The sequence below is a fragment of the Hyaena hyaena genome, unplaced genomic scaffold (genome assembly GCF_003009895.1).
Source record: "Hyaena hyaena isolate Hyena2069 unplaced genomic scaffold, ASM300989v1 scaffold_1153, whole genome shotgun sequence".
In the NCBI taxonomy this organism is placed as follows: Eukaryota; Metazoa; Chordata; class Mammalia; order Carnivora; family Hyaenidae; genus Hyaena; species Hyaena hyaena.
Window position 1 is genome coordinate 161,712 of NW_024081781.1, and position 21,440 is coordinate 183,151.

General features: G+C 55.8%; 1 protein-coding gene across 3 annotated transcripts in view; it reads left to right on the forward strand.

The window, feature by feature from the left end:
* Positions 1-15,021, forward strand: part of AGPAT4 (1-acylglycerol-3-phosphate O-acyltransferase 4) — a 127,221-nt gene extending 112,200 nt beyond the window's left edge. For all 3 annotated transcript variants that reach the window (XM_039222501.1, XM_039222502.1, XM_039222504.1), the window contains exons 6-9: positions 2,866-2,968; positions 5,493-5,568; positions 11,897-12,095; positions 14,473-15,021. In XM_039222501.1, the coding sequence (XP_039078432.1) occupies positions 2,866-2,968; positions 5,493-5,568; positions 11,897-12,095; positions 14,473-14,567 (473 nt within the window). In that variant the 3' untranslated portion in view covers positions 14,568-15,021. The remainder of the gene's footprint in view (positions 1-2,865; positions 2,969-5,492; positions 5,569-11,896; positions 12,096-14,472) is intronic.
* The last annotated feature ends 6,419 nt before the right edge of the window (positions 15,022-21,440 follow it).

The following is a 21,440-nucleotide window of genomic DNA, read 5'->3' on the forward strand; positions in this document are numbered from 1 at the left end:
TGTGGATGCCCTGGGGCCTCACCTGGGGTCAGCCTGCCCCACCCCTGCCTCGCCCAGGTTTCTCTTGTCGTTTTGCTTTGTGTGGCATTGCTTGCCCGGCTGTTCGCACCAGCTGCCTCCAGCTGATGAACTCTGTGACCTTGCCATCTGTCCCAGCTGACCCCGAGTTTGGAGCATTTGTTTCCAGCTTCCGGTCATGCCTCCGTCCCCGGGCAGCCAGCCCCCTGCCCCCCACGCCTCCCAGAGGCCCACCCCCTTCCTCGTCTGTCCCAAGCAGGGCTGGGAGGAGGCTGGGAGGGCGGCCACGGCCCTGGGCCCCTGGGCAGCTCGGAGGTGACCTTCCTGCCCCCACGACCCCCGGGGCAAGGCGCCGACCTGGCCGGAGTCTGGCAGCCGGTCCAACAGCTTCTTTCTGCACGCGGTCTTCTTTCTTTGGGTCCCTAAGCCTCGTCTCCCTCTTGTGAGCACAGGAATCTGAGTGGCCGGCGCGGGGTCTCCTGCGGGGCTGCCCGCTCCCGGGGTCATGTAAACCCGCCCAGGCCCCCGGTGCACTCGCCCGGGCTGGGCGTGAACCTGCGGGGCAGCCAGGCGCCCAGTGGGGGGCCCCACCCATCAGCTACTGCAGCCACCCACGCCCTCCGGCCCCGCCCCTCCCCCGCCCCGCGGCCACCGCCACCTTGCTCCAAGCCCGGCCCCGCCACCCCACCCCCATCCCGGTCCCATGACTCAGGGTTTCCTCCCGCCCAGACACCATCTCCTAGCTGGGCTCGCTCGCGGGGAGAGCAAGGACAGCCAGGGCGGCGGCCCGCAGATCCGAGGCCGCACACGCCCCCTGCTCCGCCTCGAGAACCGGCCACGCACAGAGGCCCCCCGCCGTCCGCCTGCAGAGCTGCCCGGAGACTAGACCCGGCCCCTGAGCTCCCCTCGGCCCCTCACCTGCCTGACCGCAGCCACTGGCCCTGGCCCTGGCCCCTCCCCTGGCCTCCCAGGCACCAGCTGCTCGGTCCTGCACCGCCCCGGGGAGTCAGGGGCAGTGCTGGCCCCCCACTTCGCGTGCCGCGGCGCCCCGGGTGCATCGCCTCGCACCGCTTCTCCGAGTTGCCTGGAGGGTTAAGTGAGAAAACAGGTAGAGGACTGGGCACCAGGCCTGGCACACAATGAACATTTACTCCAACGTTGCCCCTGGTCAGGAGCCGCCTCACCTTCGCCCCCTAGTGGGGGCGCCCAGCTTCGGGGTCCACTGTCCTCCGCGGGGTTCCGGACCCCCCGCCCCCTGTGTATGAGCTGGGCCTACAGGCCGCAGCATCCGTGCGCCCCCCAGCCTGGGAATGAGGCCAGCGCACGCAGGGCCACTTGTCATCCCTCCTGTGCGCAAGCCCGTCACACTTGTCGAGGCCAGAGTGTGCTTGCCAGATCACCGAGGGAAACCTTTGCTTGCTTCCAGTTCACAGGTGGGGAGTTGGGGCTTAGAGAGAATGTAAGGAACTTATGCCAAAGGGCTCTGCTCGTTGGTACAGGCTGGGGCTCCAGGGCTTTGCAGGTGGACCGATTTCCTGCTGGGCCGTTCTGTCCCTTCAAGAGCTTCTCCTGGAGTTACCCCTCTGGAAAAGGAGAGAACTGTGCAAATCATTAGTTTTAGGCTGTCCTCTGGGGACCCCCCGGCGCTCCCCCATCCTTAATTAACCAGTCACCTTACTTCGTGTAGAGCTGGTCTGAAGGAAGGAGGTTGAAGTCCACTGAACTCCATGAGCTCCATGAGCCCTTCTTGCTCTGAGACCGGTGACCCCACAGCCACACCCCATACAGCCTGAACGCCTGTCACCATAATGCCTCCACCAGCCTCACTTTGCCCATGGAGAGCAACACCTTTCCCTTGGTGGGGGGGGGGGGTGGTGGTGGCAGGGAACCCCCAGGCACTCCCAGGAGCCAGCAGGAGAGACCCTCTCTCCTCTGGGAAGACTAACTCCAGCTGCCACACGTGGTGGTCAGGCAGCAGGTAGAAGCTAATGGACAGTGATTTTCTGACTGATTTTTCAATGTTGGCTCTTCATATTCCCAACCAGACCGAGACACCTGTCACCCACCCACCCACTTTATTACTCGTAATTGCACACACACCAGGATCTCAGTACAGTACCAGGTGCACGATCTCCCAAGCACAGCGTGCCAGGCCCTGTGGGCAGTGCTGACTTGCGTCAGCTCAGCAGGCGTGGGAGGAGGGCATTGTGGGTCCCATCGTCCAGGGGAGCTGGGCTCAGGGAGGCTGAGTGGCCTGTGCCAGAGAAAGTCGCGCTGCCACCGGCCTGACTTCCAAACTCCTGTTCTTTCTGCTGCTGACCGAGTAACTCGCCGCTTGGGCGATGTGTCGACATACATTCTTCTTCGTTTCTCAGCTGTTTCAGCGGACTCTAGTCCAGTTCCTTAAAAGGTTCCCAGCATCCTCTTCTGGTTTTGAGGCTGTCTTAGTTTTCTAGGGGGAGAAACACTCGTAAAATGGTTACGATGCCGTGAACTTAGTACACGTTAGATTCGTTGATCTTATTACTGATCTTTGTCGAAATCTTGGTCCTTGTTGCCATATGTCTACAAAAGACAGTGCAGTATTGCTTTAAACAGATCAGACCTCAGTCATAACTCTGCTCTCGGCTACTAAGTTAGATGTACTTTTCTGATTACAGAAAGCGATGTGTGTTCATGAAGGCATTTGGATAATATAGAAAAGCATGAAGAAGAACCCGGTAATCCCACCACCCTGAGATACCCAGTTAGCAGATTTCATTACTGTTTTCCAATGTGTGTATCTACAGAAGAAAATTGGGTTCACACGCTATATACTGCTTTGTATTTGTTTTATTTTTTTTATAGTTTCAGCTGTATATGACTGTACACTCAATTTCAGAAATAATGAAAATCCAACACTGTTGGGGGTCCTAAATGGGAAGAAATATCACGCAGATTTATACGTCAGGTAAGTTGGTTCCATTTCCCTTCCGAAAAAGAGAGCGCCCGTCAAAGTAAATCAATCACGAATGGCCGGCCAGGCTCTTTCCAGGGAAATCTATTTAATATTTTCTTGTCGGTCATCTGTACCAATGAACTTGCTCACATTCTGCATTTGTGTTGGGAACTCAAGACACACGCCACTCATGTGAATCATCAAGAGGCCTTGTTTCTTAGCTACTTTCTGATTCTCTCTGACCTCTTCATACCCATCATAGAGCTCAGGCTGGACAGATGACGATTATGTTGTAGTCATTTGGAGATTGAGTATGAAGAGATTATTTCCTTGACTCCTCTTCTTGGAAGATGTGTCTATTGCACACAGATGTCTGCAGACAAGAGAGTGTGTCATTTATAAGGAGGTCTAGAAACAAACGGAGAACATTTTAGCAGGATCTTCCTTATGTGTTATATGCCAAGCTATTATGATTTTATTGAAAACACTTCACTGGATATTAGGCCATCCAGTTCTCTCTGCCCGTTTATCAGCTGACAGAATGGATCTCGCCCTGGCCGTCTGCCTTGTCAAGATTAACGGGAAATGGGTGAAAGATACTGCAGGCGATAAAACACAATGGGGACACACACACGAAACCCCATGTGACCCGGTTAAAGGATCGCATTGGTCCCTTAGTCAGTAGGTGGTCTTTCCAGAAAGCTAACTAACCAAGATGATCAGACGTGCCCACTACTGGAGAACTAGCTGACTGTTCTATAGCATTCTGATTCTTTTTTTTTTTTTTTAAAGACCTTACGGATGCTAAAGTACAGCACAGCCCGATGCAAATTGGGCAGCTGATAGTCACCATGAGGCTGCAAGAAAAAAAGCTCAAACCTTCCAGGTCTGAGAGCCTGAATTAAGTAGCTTTCTAGCTGGAAATGACTCTGGCGCCCCCTTACAGATAGGAAGGAAGCATCATGCTTATTCTAAGGCCCAACCTCCCCAAGGGAGGCCTTCTTCCGGAAGTAAGGGAGGCTTTGTCCCCTGAGCTCTATCAGCTGGCAGGAGTGCCACTCAGTGGCCTGCAGGGCCCTGGGTATTTGGGGAAACCTCGCAAGATGATTGCCCACTGTGTGAGATGATTGCATCTCCACTAGGCCACCTCTCAGGTAACTGCAACTCTCTGGAGTGCACGTAGGGATGAGGGTCATAAACACAATGCCCTGTGGGCCCACCGCAGTCGGTACACCCTCACCACCTCCGAGGAGGTCCATGCCGCTCCACACACATCTCCGCGTGGTGCAGGGGCCCCTCCAAAATGACAGAGGCTTTCTTGTGTTTCACCTCAATACAAAGTATTCCAACAGCGAGGGTGAGGATGTCAAATAAGTTACTGAAAAGAGCAAAATTGCCTTAAACTCCTACTATTCAAATAAATAGTATGTAGGCTTTCTAACCTTTTTCAAGAAACACATTTAGAGATCTGGTTTCCAAACCAGGGTGAGCCAGACAGAGCGCAGGAGTAGGGTGTTCGTGGGAGTATGTGTAAGAGCTTACGGGGTGATTTGTCATCATGTGAACGACTTACCCCTGAACACTACTGCCTCTGTCACAGGATAAAATCGCACGTTTTCTTAACAGGCTATAGTGTGATGGAGAAGTTCTGAAAATGTATCTTCATGCTAAAATAATCCAAAGCCAGAGAGGGGAGTCCATCCACCCAGGGCAATCATGAGGGATGTAGAATTTTACGTGGATAAAGTCAGGTGCGAATAAATACGCCTGGATGTCACAAAAGCCAGCAACCTGGGGACAGCAGAACTCTGTGGGCAACAGGAAACATGGTCCAATGACTCCCCCCTTGCTCAGTGGGGCCGTTTGCAAGTGACTGAGCCTCCAGCCCATGCCAGCTTCAGCCCAGAGCCACCCTAGAATCTCATCCACCTCTAGGGTGATACTCTACTTGGCAATAGAGCCCCAGGACCAGGCCAGGGTCTCATGGTTCCTCCCATCCTGGGGGAATGTTAGTTCCTCGAGATACAGGTCCTTGTATTTGTCGAAATCCTTACAGCAGGTCCACCTCTACACTGTCCAGGAGGTCAGAGGAATCATTTGATGGGAGACACTTCACCACTGTATTAAGTCATTACCTGGCCGGCAGAAGTATTAGCAGATTACCACCTATACGTAGATTATCTGCATATTGGGTTATAACATGGGGAAATGGCAGTGATTTTGCCTTCTGTTGGAGAAGCAAACAGCAGGTGTTTGGAGCCTTTCCATGAGGGAGGGAGGGAGAACGGAGAGAGGCAGGTGTCCTCTCTTGATGGTGTCCCTGTCTGTCACTGAGCCTATCGTTGGCCACTTCTTCATGGACCGTGATTGCAAGTGGGCCTAATTTCCCCAAGATGGGTGTGAATTTCAAATGAATTGCCCTCCTCACATCTGCATGATCGGGTTCCCTAAACCTGAGCCCAGAGATGTCAAGCATGGTTATTCGGGGGTTCTCTGGCGTCGGCCTCCCGGCTGCCAGCTGCTCTCTGCTTTTCAGGCGGATTCCTCTAGAAGAAGTCCCAGAAGATGAAGACAAGTGTTCAGCCTGGCTGCACAAACTGTACCAGGAGAAGGTCAGTGCCGCGGTGGGCTTCTGCAGGGCCCAGGGACCCCATTTCGAGTTGCAGCTGTGGGCACACCATGGGGGCCTCTGGGAGCGGACAGTGGTGAGACCCCACCACCCAGTTGGTAGCCACCCGGGGCGGGGGTGGAGCTGACATTCTGCTTGGCAATAGGGAAAAGAATATAGCAAAATATGTCTTAAACGGGGCTTCGCAGGAAGAATGATGGGTGTAGTGGACTGAAAAGGAAGCGATGGCCCCAAAAGCCTGTATCTGGTACTTGGGGGTGGAGTTTTCTTTCAGTAACGCATACGAGCCCGACGGCTTCCAGACCTGCCCGTTTGGTCTCAGAATCCCCAGCACCCTTGCTCTGGAGCCTTGCAAGGGTCCGTCTTCACTGTGTGATCTGGTGCGGTGCCCCCTGCCTCCTGTCTGTTCCAGCCCCCCCCCCACCCCCCGCCCCCTCTGCACCACCACACACACACCTTCTTTCCTTTCTCTGGGCAGGGCCTTACGTTTCCTTGGCTTCTTTCTCAGGGACCTGCTCAGGGCAGAGGGAGGCTAATTATCCTTGCCCCAACTGCCTGATCTTAGGAAGGAGAAAAGGCTAGCTGCCACTAGTGAGGAAAGCGTCTTTATGACCAAGCCTCACTGCCTATAAAAACTGATTTCTGATTCATCGTATGTTTTAAGGCCAAACCAGCTTATTACCTAGAATCGAGCACCATAAGCAGGATACTGATTTCCTGTTGCCAAATTCCATAAATACAGACTCTCTTTTTAAATGGGCTGTCCCCTGCAGTGGAGTAAGAATTTTAATCCTACCTTTTGCAAATGTGCTTTAGCCCCAAAGCCTTCCAAATTGCTACCATCTGATTAAGTAGAGACTTTTTACAAATATGCTTCATTCTGGGGATCAAATCCTCATATTGTCTTAGCAAGAAGTTGCTCCTGTGTTCCCAAGGCAGTGATTTTCCGACGGTGCCTTTAAAAACCCACTCGCAGAACTTGGTGTCATTTCTGAACGGCTTATAGGGATGGGCATCCAGCTTCCTCCTATAAACAGTAAACAGTGACTGGCCGAGCTGTCACAACGTGAGCTGTGCCACTTCCTCAGCCTCAGAGGTTTACGCAGCAGGTCTGAGGAGCTCTAGAAACGTGTATTTCTAGACCGCCTCTGACAGGCCGCTTGCCGACCCGCCCTTGGAAACCCGCTGCAGATGTTTTTTTTTTTTTTTTAATTTTTTAAAAATGTTTTTTATTTATTTCTAGGAGAGAGAGAGAGAGACAGCGTGAGCAGGGGAGGGTCAGAGAGAGAGGGAGTCACAGACTGAAACAGGCTCCAGGCTCTGAGCTGGCAGTCAGCACAGAGCGGGACGTGGGGCTCGAACCCACGAACTGCGAGATCATGACCTAAGCGAAAGTCGGACGCTTAACCGACTAAGCCACCCAGGCGTCCCGTTGCTGCAGATGCTTTTTAACAAGATGCCCAGTCCTCACGATTCTGTGTTGCCACAGGCCCAGGCCCGACAGAAACACACAAACAGTATAAATTCCTTTCCTCTGGTTTCATGCACGAGGCAGCGTTTTTCTTGCACGGTTTTCTGGCTTAGTCATTAGGCAGCGTAAAACACGTCGCCATTAGCCAGAGGAGAAATGTGCGAAGCAAAGGCCTAAGAAATGAATCCCTTTGGAAAGAACCACACAAACAAATCTGACACATACAAAACCCCAACACCCACCAAAGCGAAGGAGAGTTTTCTCTATCGGCCCTTTCTCTCCCGTGTCCTGGTGGGAGAGCGGGGCCGTTGTGTGAACTGGGCCCCTTGGGCTTTTGGTGAAGAGGCATGTTTCCTGGTGGCTGACCTCTCTCGGGAAGCTGTTTTCTAAACTACGTATCCGTTAGAAATGATAGCGTTCAGTTAAGTGTCCAGTTTGGAAGTGTTCTCAGAATGATCCCCTGGCTCCAAGCTCTCATGCTAATGCTGAGGAAATTAAGGCCCAGGGAATGACATCATTGGCCCGTCTTCCCAGCTCATTACTAAAGCCGGGTTCCCAGGGCCAAGTCCTTCCTCGCTATGGAGGGCTGTGTCTGCAGTAAGCAGACCATTGAGGCCTGCCTTCTCCCTGGAGAGAACACCGCTGGGCAGTCAGCGCAAGTGATCGGCGGTGCCCCCAAGAGGAAATGTGACCAGATGTCAGGGAATGACTGCATCATTTCGTTTGTCTGCCCCGTTTCCTCAGGAGCCTAGATGGGCCTGGGGGTTTCCGTCAGACATCTGGGTGCCCACCATGCTTGTCAGAGTGGGGCTCTATTTCAGTCATCATCTTTTGGATGTATGATGTCAAAAGACAATTCTGTTGACTTTGAGCTTGGGGCTTGAAGGCAGCAATTCTCAGGCTTTGAATTCATGGACAAGTAAAGTGCCTGTCAGTGTGGGACAGGGTGGTGGCAGCCACACAGGAATGCGCTGACACTTTATTGTGCTCCAGCAGAGGCCTCAAAAGAAACCCACTAGGGACGCCTGGGTGGCTTGGTCAGTTAAGTGTTCAGCTCTTGATTTTGACTCAAGTCATGATCTCATGGTTGGTGAGTTCAAGCCCCATGTCGGGCTCTGGGCTGACGGTGCGGAGCCTGCTTGGGATTCTATGTCTATCTCTCTCTCTCTCTCAAAACAGATAGATAGATAGATAGAAACCCACTATGTATGACTGCCATTTTAACACTCTAAAATAGGAAGCACATCATCTCTGAAGCCAGGGCCATCCTTTACGTGGAACAAGTTTAGCATCTCGGAGATGCACGATGTTTATCACTTGTCAGCCCTCCGGCCGGCTGCAGGGTACCAGACGTGGGCTTTGAGAAACCATGCTTGCCCTCACGGTTCCTCTGTGGGAACAGCAGCAGCTCCCAGATCACCGGCCCCGAGCCATCGCGGTTCCTCCATCACGTGGCCTCAACAAATTCTAACTTTTCATTCCTGGGTTGAAGCCTTTAGTTCCCTGGCTTGCAGTCTGAAGTGCGCTGCAGGGGGGAAAAACTAGTCATTAATGGTGCAAACTGAGAAGTGGGTGAAGGAAAGCAGCGTTGGAGCTGTCGTGTGGGCGTGGAGGGGGAGCTTCCCTGGGTGGGGCGGGGAAGCCAGCGGGACATTCTTCAGGCACAGGAGCTGAGGGTTTTCCGAGCTGGCCACGGCCTCTGCGCTTACACTGAGGGCATCGCTGCTGGGAGGGGCGGCGGGCTCTCCGGCTCGGCCCCGCCATTCAGTCCTTTGCAAACGACACACTCCAGGCCTGAGTCCCGCGCCCGTGTCAGGCTACCGTCGGGACAGGCGTCCTCTGAGAGGGTCTCTCTTGCCCAAACCTGCCGACAGAGGAGCCAAGCTCTTACTTTCCATCTCTCGTTCTTTCCTTCTCTTCCCTCTACCTCTCCGGGTCGCAGAGTCCCCGTGACGCCCCCGGGAGGCCAGCAAGGGTGACTGCAGCAGCGACGTCAGTGGGGGCAGTGAAGGGTCTTAGTTTTCTCAACGAAGCAGAGACAAAGAAAACTCTGGACCGAATTAGTTCTGCCTCCCTAGAAAAAGGAGTGCTTTTTCCTCTTGCTAGAGGTACAAATAAATTTTGGCTCAGCAAGTGTCTTTCTGGCAAGAGATGGGAAAAGCGGCACTGGGTTCTCCACAGAAATATCATAAGAGAAAAGGATTATCAAGACTGTTAAAGAGAAGAATTAAAAAAAAACTTGCCACTTTTTAAAATGAGGGAGTTGATGATATATAAACGACACCTCAGTAAAGCGGTCCTCCCGTCTTTGTCCAATCAGATCCCCTCCTGTCTTCGTCCGATCAGATCCCTTCCTGTCTTCGTCCAATCAGATCCCCTCCTGTCTTCGTCCAATCAGATCCCCTCCTGTCTTCGTCCAATCCGATCCCTTCCTGTCTTCGTCCAATCAGATCCCTTTCTGTCTTCATCCAATCAGATCCCCTCCTACTTCGTCCAATCAGGGCTGTATGACAAAGTGCCAGAGACTGGGTGGCCTGTAAACAGCAGACATTTGCCCATCGCAGCTTGAGGCCGGGACGGCCGGGGGGTGGGGGTTGGGGGGCACCCAGGCCGTGTCCTCACGTGCTGGACTCTCTGGGGCCCCTGTGATAAGGGCACCAATTCCAGTGATGCGGGCTCTGTCCTCACGAAAGGCCTCGCCCCTGAAACCATCGCCCTGGGGTTCGGGTTTCCGTAAGCAGATTCTGGGGGGACAGATCAGTCTGCAGCAAACCCCTCACCTAGTTATTGGGCTCCTGCGGCCCCAGCCTGGGAGGAGAAGCATCACCCAAGTTAATGGCAGGGAGGGACAGTGGGAGGCTCTGACGAGTGAGGTGCCCTGTGTCTGGGCATCAGACCTGTCACCATCAAGTAGCCTGCTGTGGCCACAGGCTCTCACTTGGGGGTCGGGAGCACTCGGCACACAGGTCGACTGTCCTAAAATTATTTGATTATTCGGTCCAAGAGCAGAGACGAGGGAGGAAGTTTGGACTGGGCCTGGGAAGGGGCCCAGGGCAGAGAACCTGAATCGCCAGGGGAAGGGTCAGAGGCTCTCTTTCCAGAAAGGCCCATGTGGACTCATTTTAATAATGACCCTAAGTGGTCAAGAAAGCGCATTACTCAGCACCGCCTGACTGGGCAGAGAAGTAGGATGTATTTTAGAGGCTTCTGTCTCAGGCTGTTGATGGGAAGAGTTGGCACCTAAGGTGTAAGTTGCAGGTATATGGAAGCTCGTCTCCCAGGACCCTCGGCTCCTTAGAGAAGGGGACGTTACTAGGCTAAGACGGGTGGCTCGTGGGACCCAGCGATGGGTTTTGGGCAGCAAGTGTGTTGTCAGCCTCCAGGGGGTCTTCAGGGTATTTGAATTTGTTGCTGATATTAAGAAATGGGGAGACTGCCCACGGCTGCCGGCCCTCATCCTCCCCGGTGCCCGGGACGGTGCCCATCGATGCCCTGGTGCTAGTCTCTCTGTCCTTCTGTGGCCCGTCCCGCCCAGCAGCACCCTCCCGGGGAGGCATCTCCTGGTCCTGCTTTGTCGTTCACTCCCACCTCGGGGCTCCCCATGCTTCGCCGTGTGCGTGCTGAGACTCCTGATGGCCCGAGCGCAGACGCCCTGCCGACACACACACACTGGGCCCCAGGCGGTCCCCCTCATCCGCGGCCTGTGACCTGCGGTCAGTGACCCGCAGTCGGTGCCGGTGCAGAAGCAGGTGATCTTTCTCTGACGCGGCACCAGGTGGGCAGCGGGCTAGTGTCTCGCACGCCACCCCCTCCCTGCATCTCATCATCTCACACCGTCCCAGGAAGGGAGGGTACACGCGTGACGAAGGTACTGGGCGACCACATTCACACAGCCTCGATTACATTGCTCGAACTGCTCTATCGTGTTACCACTGTTTATCTCTTACAAGGACGTAGGTATAGGAAGAACACGGTATATATAGGGCTTGGCACTCTGTGGGTGCAGGTGTCCATGGGGGGGTGTCTGGAGCCCACAGAGAAGTGGGGGCCCCCCTGTACTTAGTCTCAGGTCAGGCACCAGATGAGAATCTACTGAAGTGTCAGGACAGGAGCCTGGTGGCCATCTGGCTGCTTCGACAGGCGCCACACAGAGCTGCCGGGTCCTGAGGAAGGAAGGAGGCCTGGAGAGCACTGGCCCTGGGAGGCTGGCCCGGGCTGGGCACTGAGTCCTCCTCTGCCAGGGCTCCCCCGTGAGCGCCCCCCCTCCTGTGAGCAGCCCCCACAGCCCTTCGTGGCCACACGGCCAGGGTGTACGAGCCAGATGCCTTCCAGAAGGTGCAGTGGTGTCATGGGACAGGTGCGAGAGGGCAAGCTCGTGGCTGTCTGTTCTGCAGGTGTTCACTGAGGGCCAGGTTGAGCGTGTTGTCTCAATTCATCCAGCCCCCCCACCCCCGGCCCGTCCTGGGTGGCAGTACTGCCCATCTTACAGACCAGGGGTCTGGGTGTCAGAGGCTGGTCACCTGGCCAGAGGCAGGGAGCAGCTAAGGAGTGGACGAGGAAGGAACCGGGGCTGGCCTGGCACCACGGCTGAGTGGCATAGCTGCGATGGCCCTGCCTCGCTGTGTCATGGTGGGGGAGGGGACAGGCAAACTCAGGACCGTGAGGACACTGCAGGTGCCTGCCGGGTCCCCGCCGGGGCGGCGCTGCAGCCCCCAGTTCTGCGGAGCTCACGGGCCCGGATGCTGTGAGCTGGCCTCAGAGGTGGTGCCTCGGGCAGGGCCTGCACCGGCCCCGGGGGGTGCGTGAGGGAGGTGCTTCAGGGTCATCTCTCTGTCCCCAGGATGCCTTCCAGGAGGAGTACTACAGGACGGGCACCTTCCCGGAGACCCCCATGGTGCCCCCCCGGCGGCCCTGGACGCTCATCAACTGGCTGTTCTGGGCCTCCCTGCTGCTCTACCCCTTCTTCCGGTTCCTCATCAACATGATCAGCAGTGGGTCCTCCCTGACCTTGGCCAGCTTTGTCCTCGTCTTCTTTGTGGGTAAGTAAAGAGCAAGAGGCCCGAGGTAGGGACCGCCCCACCCACGCCACCGCGAGGAGCATGTGTCGGGGAGAGAGGTGGAGGCGGAAGGGGGGTAACTTGACACAGAAGGACAGGGACCATGTCTGCGGACCTGTGTCCACACACACCTGGGACCCCAGGCCTGGAGGCCCAGTAAGGCGGCAGATCTAGTCACGGGGTCCCTGCAGACAGCACTGCTCCCTGTACTCGCTTCTTCCTTCTCACGAGGAAAACCTTTTTCCTGGAGCCCACCAGTGGCCAGCAAAGGCTCCGGGCCACTCAAAGCAGGTCCAGGCCCCTTTGGGGACGTGCTTCTTGGACGTGGTGGCACGGACACCTGATAGAGGGGTTTGGTAGCCGTGTTCGTGAATCTGTACTGGCGTCGCTGACGGTGGCTTCGAACCGCTGTGATTTCTCCTTAGCGCCAAGCTTCCCTGCAGCCAGGTGCCCCCAAGTCTATCTTGTCCTACGAACAGGTCACCTGGAGCCAGAGGGAAACGTGGCAGGACCCTCCCCCCACCGTGAGGTGGCCCCACCTCACTGGCCGCCCCTCTGAAGCAGCCCCAGCGCCCCGAGTCTGGGGGGAGGAAAGGAGTCCACTCTTGGGGACGGTGGAAAGCGTGGGCAGAGGGCAGCCTGCGTCCCTGGGGACGGAGCAGACAGCACGGGTGCGAAAGCATGCACTGATCTGGGGGCAGAACGGACAGGCGCTGCACGAATGCTCCAGACTCCCAATAGCCTGCTTCCCAGAGATGACGGATCATCACCGACAGTGTGGCACACGTTCCTCCAGGCTCGCACATAGGCGCGTCTGTAAATTCACGTGGCTGCACTTCCTGTGGCTCCGTGTTTTCACCCACCGAATTGTGGCCCCTTCCACCTGTCACAGCACACACAAAACCTCGCTTGTCTTTTTGCATCAAGCCAACCAATTCTAGACTGTTTGCAATAGGCCAGACTGGCTGTTATTCCTAAAACAGACCCTCCTCTAGTCTTTTTAAAACTTAAAAGATTGATTTTAATGCTGAAAATTAAAATAATGCCTGGTCTGTGTAGAAAAAAGAGGGTGTAAGAGAACCCTGTTTCTAATCATTTTAGTCCTCCTCCCCCACAGGCCAGAGGACCCCTGCTGCGGCTTGCAGGCCAGGTGACAGGGAGCTACTTTGTCCAGGTCGCCAGAGGGAGGGGGGCAGACAGAGTGCACGCAGCAGAATGTGGCTCCTTGGTGATGAAGGTGTGTGGGGAGGGCCAAAACAGGGGCCAAACACACTCCCCAGGAGATGGGGTCCCCTCCGGAGCTCTGGAGGAGCAGGCTGCCCTGTGCCCCCACCCCTACCCTCATCAGCCATGAGCCCCTGCCTCACTGCACTCTGCCTTGGATTGCTGTCTTGTTCCCTGTCTACAGCCTTTGGCAACAGAGCTGATGTTTTACGCACCTCTTTACGCTCTGCGCTGTCATCACTGCCACCGCACGGTGTTTCCACTACTGAGACGGGGTCCTCAGAACCCGCCCAGGAGAGAGACACGGGCCTCACGGGGCTGCGCTGCGCTCACCTGCCAGTCAGCCCCACGGGTGTCTCAGTGATGGTCCACAGGCCACGATGCTCATGCCTGTAAACACGTGCATCGTGGAGATTTCAGTTGTCACCCGTCTATCCATTCTGAAACGTGTGTGTGAAACCGACTATCTACCAGCCCCCGTGTTTGGTGCTCGGCTCATCAAGGTGATTAAGACAAGCTCCTTGCCTTGAGAGAGCTTACCGAGTCTGCCCTCTCGAGGGAGTAGGTTAAACTACAGCATCTGAACTTGGCCTTGTTTTCCAGCTTCTTGGTGCTTCAGCTGGGTTCTCACGAGGGTCCCTCCCGTCCTCTGTTTCGGCCGAACCTCGCTCAGAGAAAAGGCTTTCTGGAGATTTTCCTTGTTTGCTGCTCTATACTTACATCAGCAGCGGTGGACAGATACTTGAGCTCCGCAACCCCCAGGCTCCTGGGGGGCTGGCGAGCTTCTCTGAAAGCTACTTTGTAAGCGCCTGCCCTGTGTTCCCAAGCGAATGCTCTCTACAGGGGGCCTGTGTGGGAGGCAGAGGAATCCCGTGAGCCTTCGTGTGCAGTGGGCATGGCTTGTGGAATTCGGAGGGTCGTAGGATTAAAACCTCCCAGCAGCACAGCCTTGCCCTGTTTGTTTGAATGTCATGTAGTCTATCCTGATGCTCGTGCTCAAGGGTAACTGTGCAGTGTGATGCCGCCACAGGCCCCAGGTCAGCCCCTCAGCTGATGCTGGAGCTTTGCAGACAGCTTTCCCCTCGGCAGCCCCCTCAAGCCTCCTCCTAACTCCTTGCCCTTCCTATTTCCGCAGCCTCCATGGGAGTTCGATGGATGATCGGTGTGACAGAAATCGACAAGGGCTCTGCCTATGGCAACATCGACAGCAAGCAGAAGCGGAGCGACTGACCCCGGACGCATTAGCACCCAGAGGGGACCTTGGGGACTTGGTGGACGCTGCCTGTCATCCTTAGTGGGACCCAGGGACGAAGCGGGGTGAGCCCCTGCTGGGAAGCCAGGGAGTTCGGTCTTGATGCCAGATGGGGAGGAAGATATTCTTAAATCTTTTTTCCCCTGTAATGCTTTAGTGGGTTTTGATTTTCTTTTCGTGTGTGTGTGTGTGTGTGTGTGTGTGTGTGTGTGTGTGTGTTAGAGAAAGGACATATATAAGTGAGAATGATATGCAGCTGAGTGTGAGCCTTATTATGTGATCATTCAGGGGGGATCTGAGGCACAGGGGGAGGGCAGGGATGGGGAACGACGGGGTTCCCCTTCATTCTTTGGTGCTGAGTTTTCTGTATTGGATTGTGAGAGTGAAAGGCGCTTTAGGTAAGATGACTAAATTATGCCTCCAAAAAACCAATTAAAGTGTTTGGGTCTCTGCGGTACGTGTCTACACAGCGCATCCCGTGCTCCCAGCCCGCCCCTGCCGTTGCTCCGGTGTTCCGGGCGGCAGTGACCCCGCAGCACTGCCGGGAGGGACAGGTTGGACCGTGGGCACCAGGGGCAGCTGGACGGGGCCCTCCTGGCGGGAGGTGCAGGTGCGGGAGCCCGGCAGTGCGCGGTCAGGGGGTGTGTGGCAGGCGCCGGGGGGCGGGCGGAGCACGTCTGTCGGACACAGCGGAGGCCCTGTGAGGCAGCTCCGGTTTTCCCCGTCTCCCTGCAGCGGAGTCTCCCCGGCCCGAGTCTTGAAGATGTGGCCGATTCCCTGAGGAAACCGAGCGGAAAACTAAAGCGCAGGCATCCAGTCTGCGGCGATGTGGGCAATGACTTTACACCCACTGCCCATCTCAGTAGCAAGTAGAAGCTGGGTGCCCCGAGCCAGGACAGGCGCGTGTGACACAAACTCCTCTGAGCAGGGTCAGCCGGCGCAAACACGGGGGACAGGCGCGCCCTGATCTCTTCCAGGAGTGCAGACTTTCACACCACAGCAGGGGCTGCTCCTTGGCACGGAGATGCTCTTGGGAGTAACGGCCACTCGCAGGACTTGTGCAAACGCCCCCGGTGCACACAGGCCTGACGCCTGCAGAAGAGAAGCTGCTGGTGGAACACATTTAGGCACTGGACGCCGTGTCCTCTGAGGCCAAGACGCGACGGCACTTGGACTGATGGGATTCCCAGCGGGAGGAGCAGCGGCGGGTGGGACGTCTACCTTGCTGTGCTCCCTGAAGAAGTGGGGCGGATACGACTGAAAGGCATCATCTATGCCGAATCCTGTTCTTGGATGTTTGCGTGTTCACTCACCAAGTGTTCATCAGGCACAACTAAACCAGAAGAGCCGGGGAGTTCTTTTTTTTTTTTTTTAATACTTTATTTTTGAGAGAGAGAGCACAAGAGCAAGCAGGGGAGGGTCAGAGAGAGAGGGAGACACAGAATCTGAAACAGGCTCCAGGCTCTGAGCTGTCAGCACAGAGCCCGACGCGGGGCTCGAACCCACGAACTGTGAGATCATGACCTGAGCCGAAGTCAGATGCTTATCCGACTGAGTCACCCAGGCGCCCCAACAGCCGGAGAGTTCTAAGAACGTCCAAGAGGAGCGCTCTCTGCTCGAGGGACAAGTACCGCATCGTGGGTCTAAGCTGCAGAAGCGAAACGAGGCACAAATTCGGGCTTGGGTGCGGGCCGGGCGTTCCGGGGAGGCCGGGGCCGAGTTCGCGTCTGCCGGCAGCCTGAGCGGGGCCGACGTGAGGCCGCGTGCCGGCCGCACACGCGTTCGCACAACGCAGAGGGCAGAGACGTGTGGCCGCAGGCCCGGGGACGGCTTCGGGGTCTGCGACCGCGTTCCCGTGGGGCGACCTGCGCCCGCAGCGGGGGCCGCCGGATAACGCAGAGGGGTCCTCAGCCCGGAGCCGCGTGGCCCGCCCTGGCGGTGCGCAGGCTGCGGCTCCCTCGCCCCGAGACCGCGGGCCGGCCATTCTACCCGAGCGCCAGCTTCCCCACGTGTAAAATGAGGGTGGGGACGCCTCCCTGACCGCGAGCTCCCAAAGCACGACGCGAACGAGGGCTGGGCGACGAGAAGGCCGCCCTCCACACCGCCGCTTCCCCGGGTGCTCCTGTCAATCCCCCCTTCATCTAGCGGCGGTGAAGTTCGAGTCACACACACCCTGCCTTCGCCCCAGAACGTGAGGGGGCCCAGAGACCTCTCTTTTTTCCCCTGAAGTGGTTCCGGGGCCAAACACGGCCTCTGACCAGCGGCCGCGCGCCGGCTGCTCCCCAGCGCCGCGGGTCCAGGTCGGAGGGCGGCAGGCACCACGCTCTCCCTTTCAGGACCGCCTCACGCAGCAAGAGGCGGCGGCAGGAAGTGACGACGTGACGTCACCAAGAGGGGCTCCGGCAGCTTCCGGTTTCTGCACTGGCGACCGCGCGCTCGGCCCTCCCGCGAGGAAGCGTTCCGTTAGGAGGCGCCCGACCTTGGAAAGGCCCGTCGCTGCGCCGCTCGGCCGGTGCGCACGTCTCACGGACGCCGCAAGCCTCTTCAGCAAGGAGCTGCCCCGGCGCCCAGGACGCAGGTTTCCCCAGAATGAAGACCCCGGGGAGCATCGCCCCCTGGAGTGCTCCTGGGGGCCCGTCCTGGGAGACGAGCTTCACGTCCGGGCGGACCTCGTCCCCTCCCCGCAGCTTGGGCCAGCCCTGCGGAGAGCCGGCCCTGGGAGCGCTCCCTGCCGTGCGGAGCCGACCTGCCGCCGCGCCGAGGCCGGAGCTGGCTGCCCCTCTAGGAAAGCGGGCGCGCAGGGGGCCTTTCTCCACGAAAATCCCCAGCCGTCCCGCGGGCAGCTCGCAGCTGGGGGCCGGGCCAGAGTGGTTAGGGGTAACGGCGGAGGAGGAGCTCACGCCCCCGGAGAGTCAGCCGATCCCCTCGCTTACCGTTTTTGAGAGCGAACACGACCTTTTCATAGACCACACAGTGGTACTGGGGTAGCTCTTGACTTGCTGTATTCTCCGAGTGCAAAACCCTGTAAAAGCTACGGCTGTCTACAGATTTAAAACATTAATATTTGTCCAACATATCCGTAAAAGTGGATGTGAAACAGTGATTTAGAAGCAAAATCCAATGACAATCATGCAGCCATGAGGTAGGAAGTGATGATGTGACGTCACCAAAAGGGGCACCGGCAGCTTCGGTCGGAGGAACGGCGGTCTGGCTGGTCCCCAGGCCAAACACACTCAGCCTTGCAGAGTTCAGGCCTCACTCACAAATAGGGACAAACGTAAAAATTCTCGAGGGTTCTTTGCTCGAAACGAGGTTTGCTCCAGCTTGTCCTGAGCCACTGGTCAGACTCCACGATGCTGCTGGCTCCGGTGAGGTCGCACACTCCGGGGGCAGGGGTGCAGCCGGCGTCCTGAGCGGCCGCGGGGCGGGGCGCGGGGCGCTGCTGGCCGAGTCCGCATTGGCCTTGAACGTCCCGCCCGTCAGAGCCTGCAGCCTGCGGGCGGGGCGCCCGTGGCGTCCACAGGGCGGCGCGTCCCCGCCGTCCTAGGCGGGTTCTGCAGCCTCAGCGGAAGCAGCTGTCGCCTGGGGCTTGCGGGGCCGAGGGGAGGAGGAGGGAGGGTGTTCGGTGCGGCAGTGAGGGCGCGAGGGCACCGCCCCACCTCCAACCCGGCGGGGCCCACGGGCCGCTCGCGGGCCCCGCTCTTGCTCTGATAAACGCTCTTCCTACGAACTGAACGGGTTTTTAAGTCCCGCCATCAAGGGACATGGGGACGGCCTTGCGGGGCGGGCGGGGAGAGCCGGCTCTCCCGCGGACCCCGCTCCGTGACGCGAGGGGCGGGCTTCGGGCCGGAGCTGCGGCCTCTGTGAAACGGGAAGGGGAAGCCGGGTGGGTGGCTCTTAGCACAAAGGACCTGGGGTTGGGCACCCTGGACGGCCGAGCAGCCCCTCCGCCAGCGTCAGACTCACGGTCACTCAGCAACGTCAGGCCAGCTGCTGAAACCCCTCACGTCCGGTGCCCCCCGCCCCCCACCGGAGGTGGGCATGGCCGCGCAGGTAAGAACTGATGACCCCGAGGATGATTTCCTAAAAATATCCTTAGAGATTTAATTCAAAAACATTTTTAAAACAATGTTTTAATTTTTTGCCAGGATTGAATGAAGCCCAAACCACTTCCTTGAGCAACACACTAGATAAAAGTGCCTTTTTTCTGGGCCAGAGGGGCCCGCGAGAAGGCCATGTCAGCACCAAGCGACCCCTGCTGCTCGGGAGCCTGAACCAATCGGGCAGTGACCGCGGATGAACGCACACCCCACCCTCTAAGTCCTCCTGCAACCCGGCTTGGGTTTTGAGTGTTTCCAGGGTTTCCATAAGTGTAAACGAAAACCAACCACTTCAGAGGCTTTAAAGGCTTTTGGTCCTAAGGCAGTGGTGCCGTCCAGCACCGCTTACAACTTGAGATGGTGGGGACCGAACACATTCTCCAGTGTGAGACCCATGACATCCTGTGCCATTCCCAGCGCTGTCACCAACGGGTAATGTGTCAGAAACAGAGTACGGGAAACTTGGCCTACATAGCCGACTCACATCTCCTGAGAGCATCCCCTCGGCAGGGCAGGGCAGCGGGCACTCAGGGAAGGCTGGTGACATGAAGGGGGCGCTGACTCAGACGCTTTAATAAGGAACCTTTCATAGTCTTGATTCCTTTTCCTGAAGTAAAAATAAGAACCTTTCTTAAATGCAAATGGGCCAAAATAAAATCCAGGACGTAATACATGGGCAGGATGCTCAAGTTTCAGAGTTGGCAGTGGAAGAAAAACAAAGCTTTCTCCCGGGAAGGATAAGCAGCTTGAAAGGAGGCATTCCTCAGCCCCCGAAGCCTCACCCTATTTTAAATTTTTTTTTTTTTTTAATGTTTTTTTTATTTATTTCTAGGAGAGAGAGAGAGAGAGACAGCGTGAGCAGGGGAGGGTCAGAGAGAGAGGGAGTCACAGACTGAAACAGGCTCCAGGCTCCGAGCTGGCAGTCAGCACAGAGCCCGACGCGGGGCTCGAACCCACGAACCGCGAGATCATGACCTAAGCGAAAGTCGGACGCCTAACCGACTAAGCCACCCAGGCGCCCCAGCCTCACCCTATTTTAATACTAAGGTTCTGAATGGTTTGAAAAATGTTTATTAAGTACCTACTTAGATCTTTTCAGTATCTAGGAAATACTCCTATGGCTATGTTAGTAAAGCTTTCAGTGAGTAAGACTCATAAAATTTTTACCTTTACCATTTTTTTCCCCATACTTTAAAAGGAAAGTCTTGTTTTGCATGTTGGAGAAACTAGGTATTTTTGACATTTCTGGCATCTATGTTCTGTTGAAATTTAAGGGACTAAGCAGTATGAATACAAAGTTAGGATTCCGGAATAATAACCCTTTGGATTTCAAAATGCAGCAAACAATACAAATCACACTTTTTCTTGTTCTGTAGTCTCCAGCCGGATCTCTCCCAAGCATGTTAGGAAATTAGGAGAAGTCACCAGTGAGGTTCCAGAACCATCCATCTGGATGTTTGCAAATGATGCGGAAGGAAAGCAGTGGAGGAAATTAACAAAGGAGATCTACCTGTGCAGGGCGGCTAAAGTTTATCCAAAATCACATCACAAAGCCACAGGACCCCACACCCTGCCCGCATGGGGTAGCACCTAAAATGAGCTGCATGCACCTGAGGCAAAAAGGCCGAGGGTCTGGGATGGGTGGGGTGTGTGGAGCAGCTCCTCTTTTGCTTCTCCGACTTGCCCACAGCTGAAGTTAGGGCACGAGTTACCTGAAGTGCACGGTGAACCCTACCGACGTCACGCACGACAATTACCTACAAATTCATGGTGAGCCTAATGCAAGAGCTGAAACTACAAAAACTCCTCGAAGAAAACCTACATGTAGGGGCGCCTGGGGGGGCTCAGTTGGTTAAGCGTCTGACTTCAGCTCAGGTCATGATGTCATGGTTCATGGGTTCAAGCCCCACGTCGGGCTCTGTGCTGACAGCTAGCTCAGGGCCTGGAGCCTGTTTTGGATTCTGTGTGTCTCTCTCTCTCTGATCCTCCCCGGCTCATGCTGTCTCTCTCTCTCTCTCTCTCTCAAAAATAAATAAAAACATAAAAAAAAGAAAAAGAAAACCTACATGTAAATCTTCATGACCTTGCCCCAGTAATGATTTCTTAGACAGGAGGGTATCAAGAGCACATGCAATAAAGAACAAGCTAATGAGCCAGATTTCAAAATTAAAAACTTCTGTGTTTCAAAAGACACCATTAAGAAAGACAAGACAGACTGGGAGGAAAAAACTACTATAAGTCATATCCCTGGTAAAGGACTTATATCCAAAATATATAAAAACCCCTCATGATTCAATAAGAAGACAAATAACCTCCATTAAAAAAATGGGCAAACAACTTGAACATCTCACCAAAGAAGATACACATGTGGTTAGCACGCATGAGAAAAAACATCCACCATCATCAGCAAGAGCTGATCAAACCCACAGTGAGCCAGCGTTTCACACAGAGTGGCCAACATCCAAAAAACAACAAATTCCGGGGAGGTGTCAGAGCCAGAACCCTCACACTTCAATGGTGGGAATGTAGGCTCTGTGGCCACTATGGGAACAGTTTGGCACGTTCTTAAAATACTGAACGTGGATTTACCACGTGGCCCAGAAGTCCCTCTGCCGAGAGGGATGAAAACGTCTGTCCACACAAAGACTTGCATGTGACCATTCAGAGCAGCATCACCCCTGTAATAAGCAAAAATCGGGGCTCATCGGTGGAAGAAACCAAGCGTGCGGCACCTCCACACGCCGGAGCGCT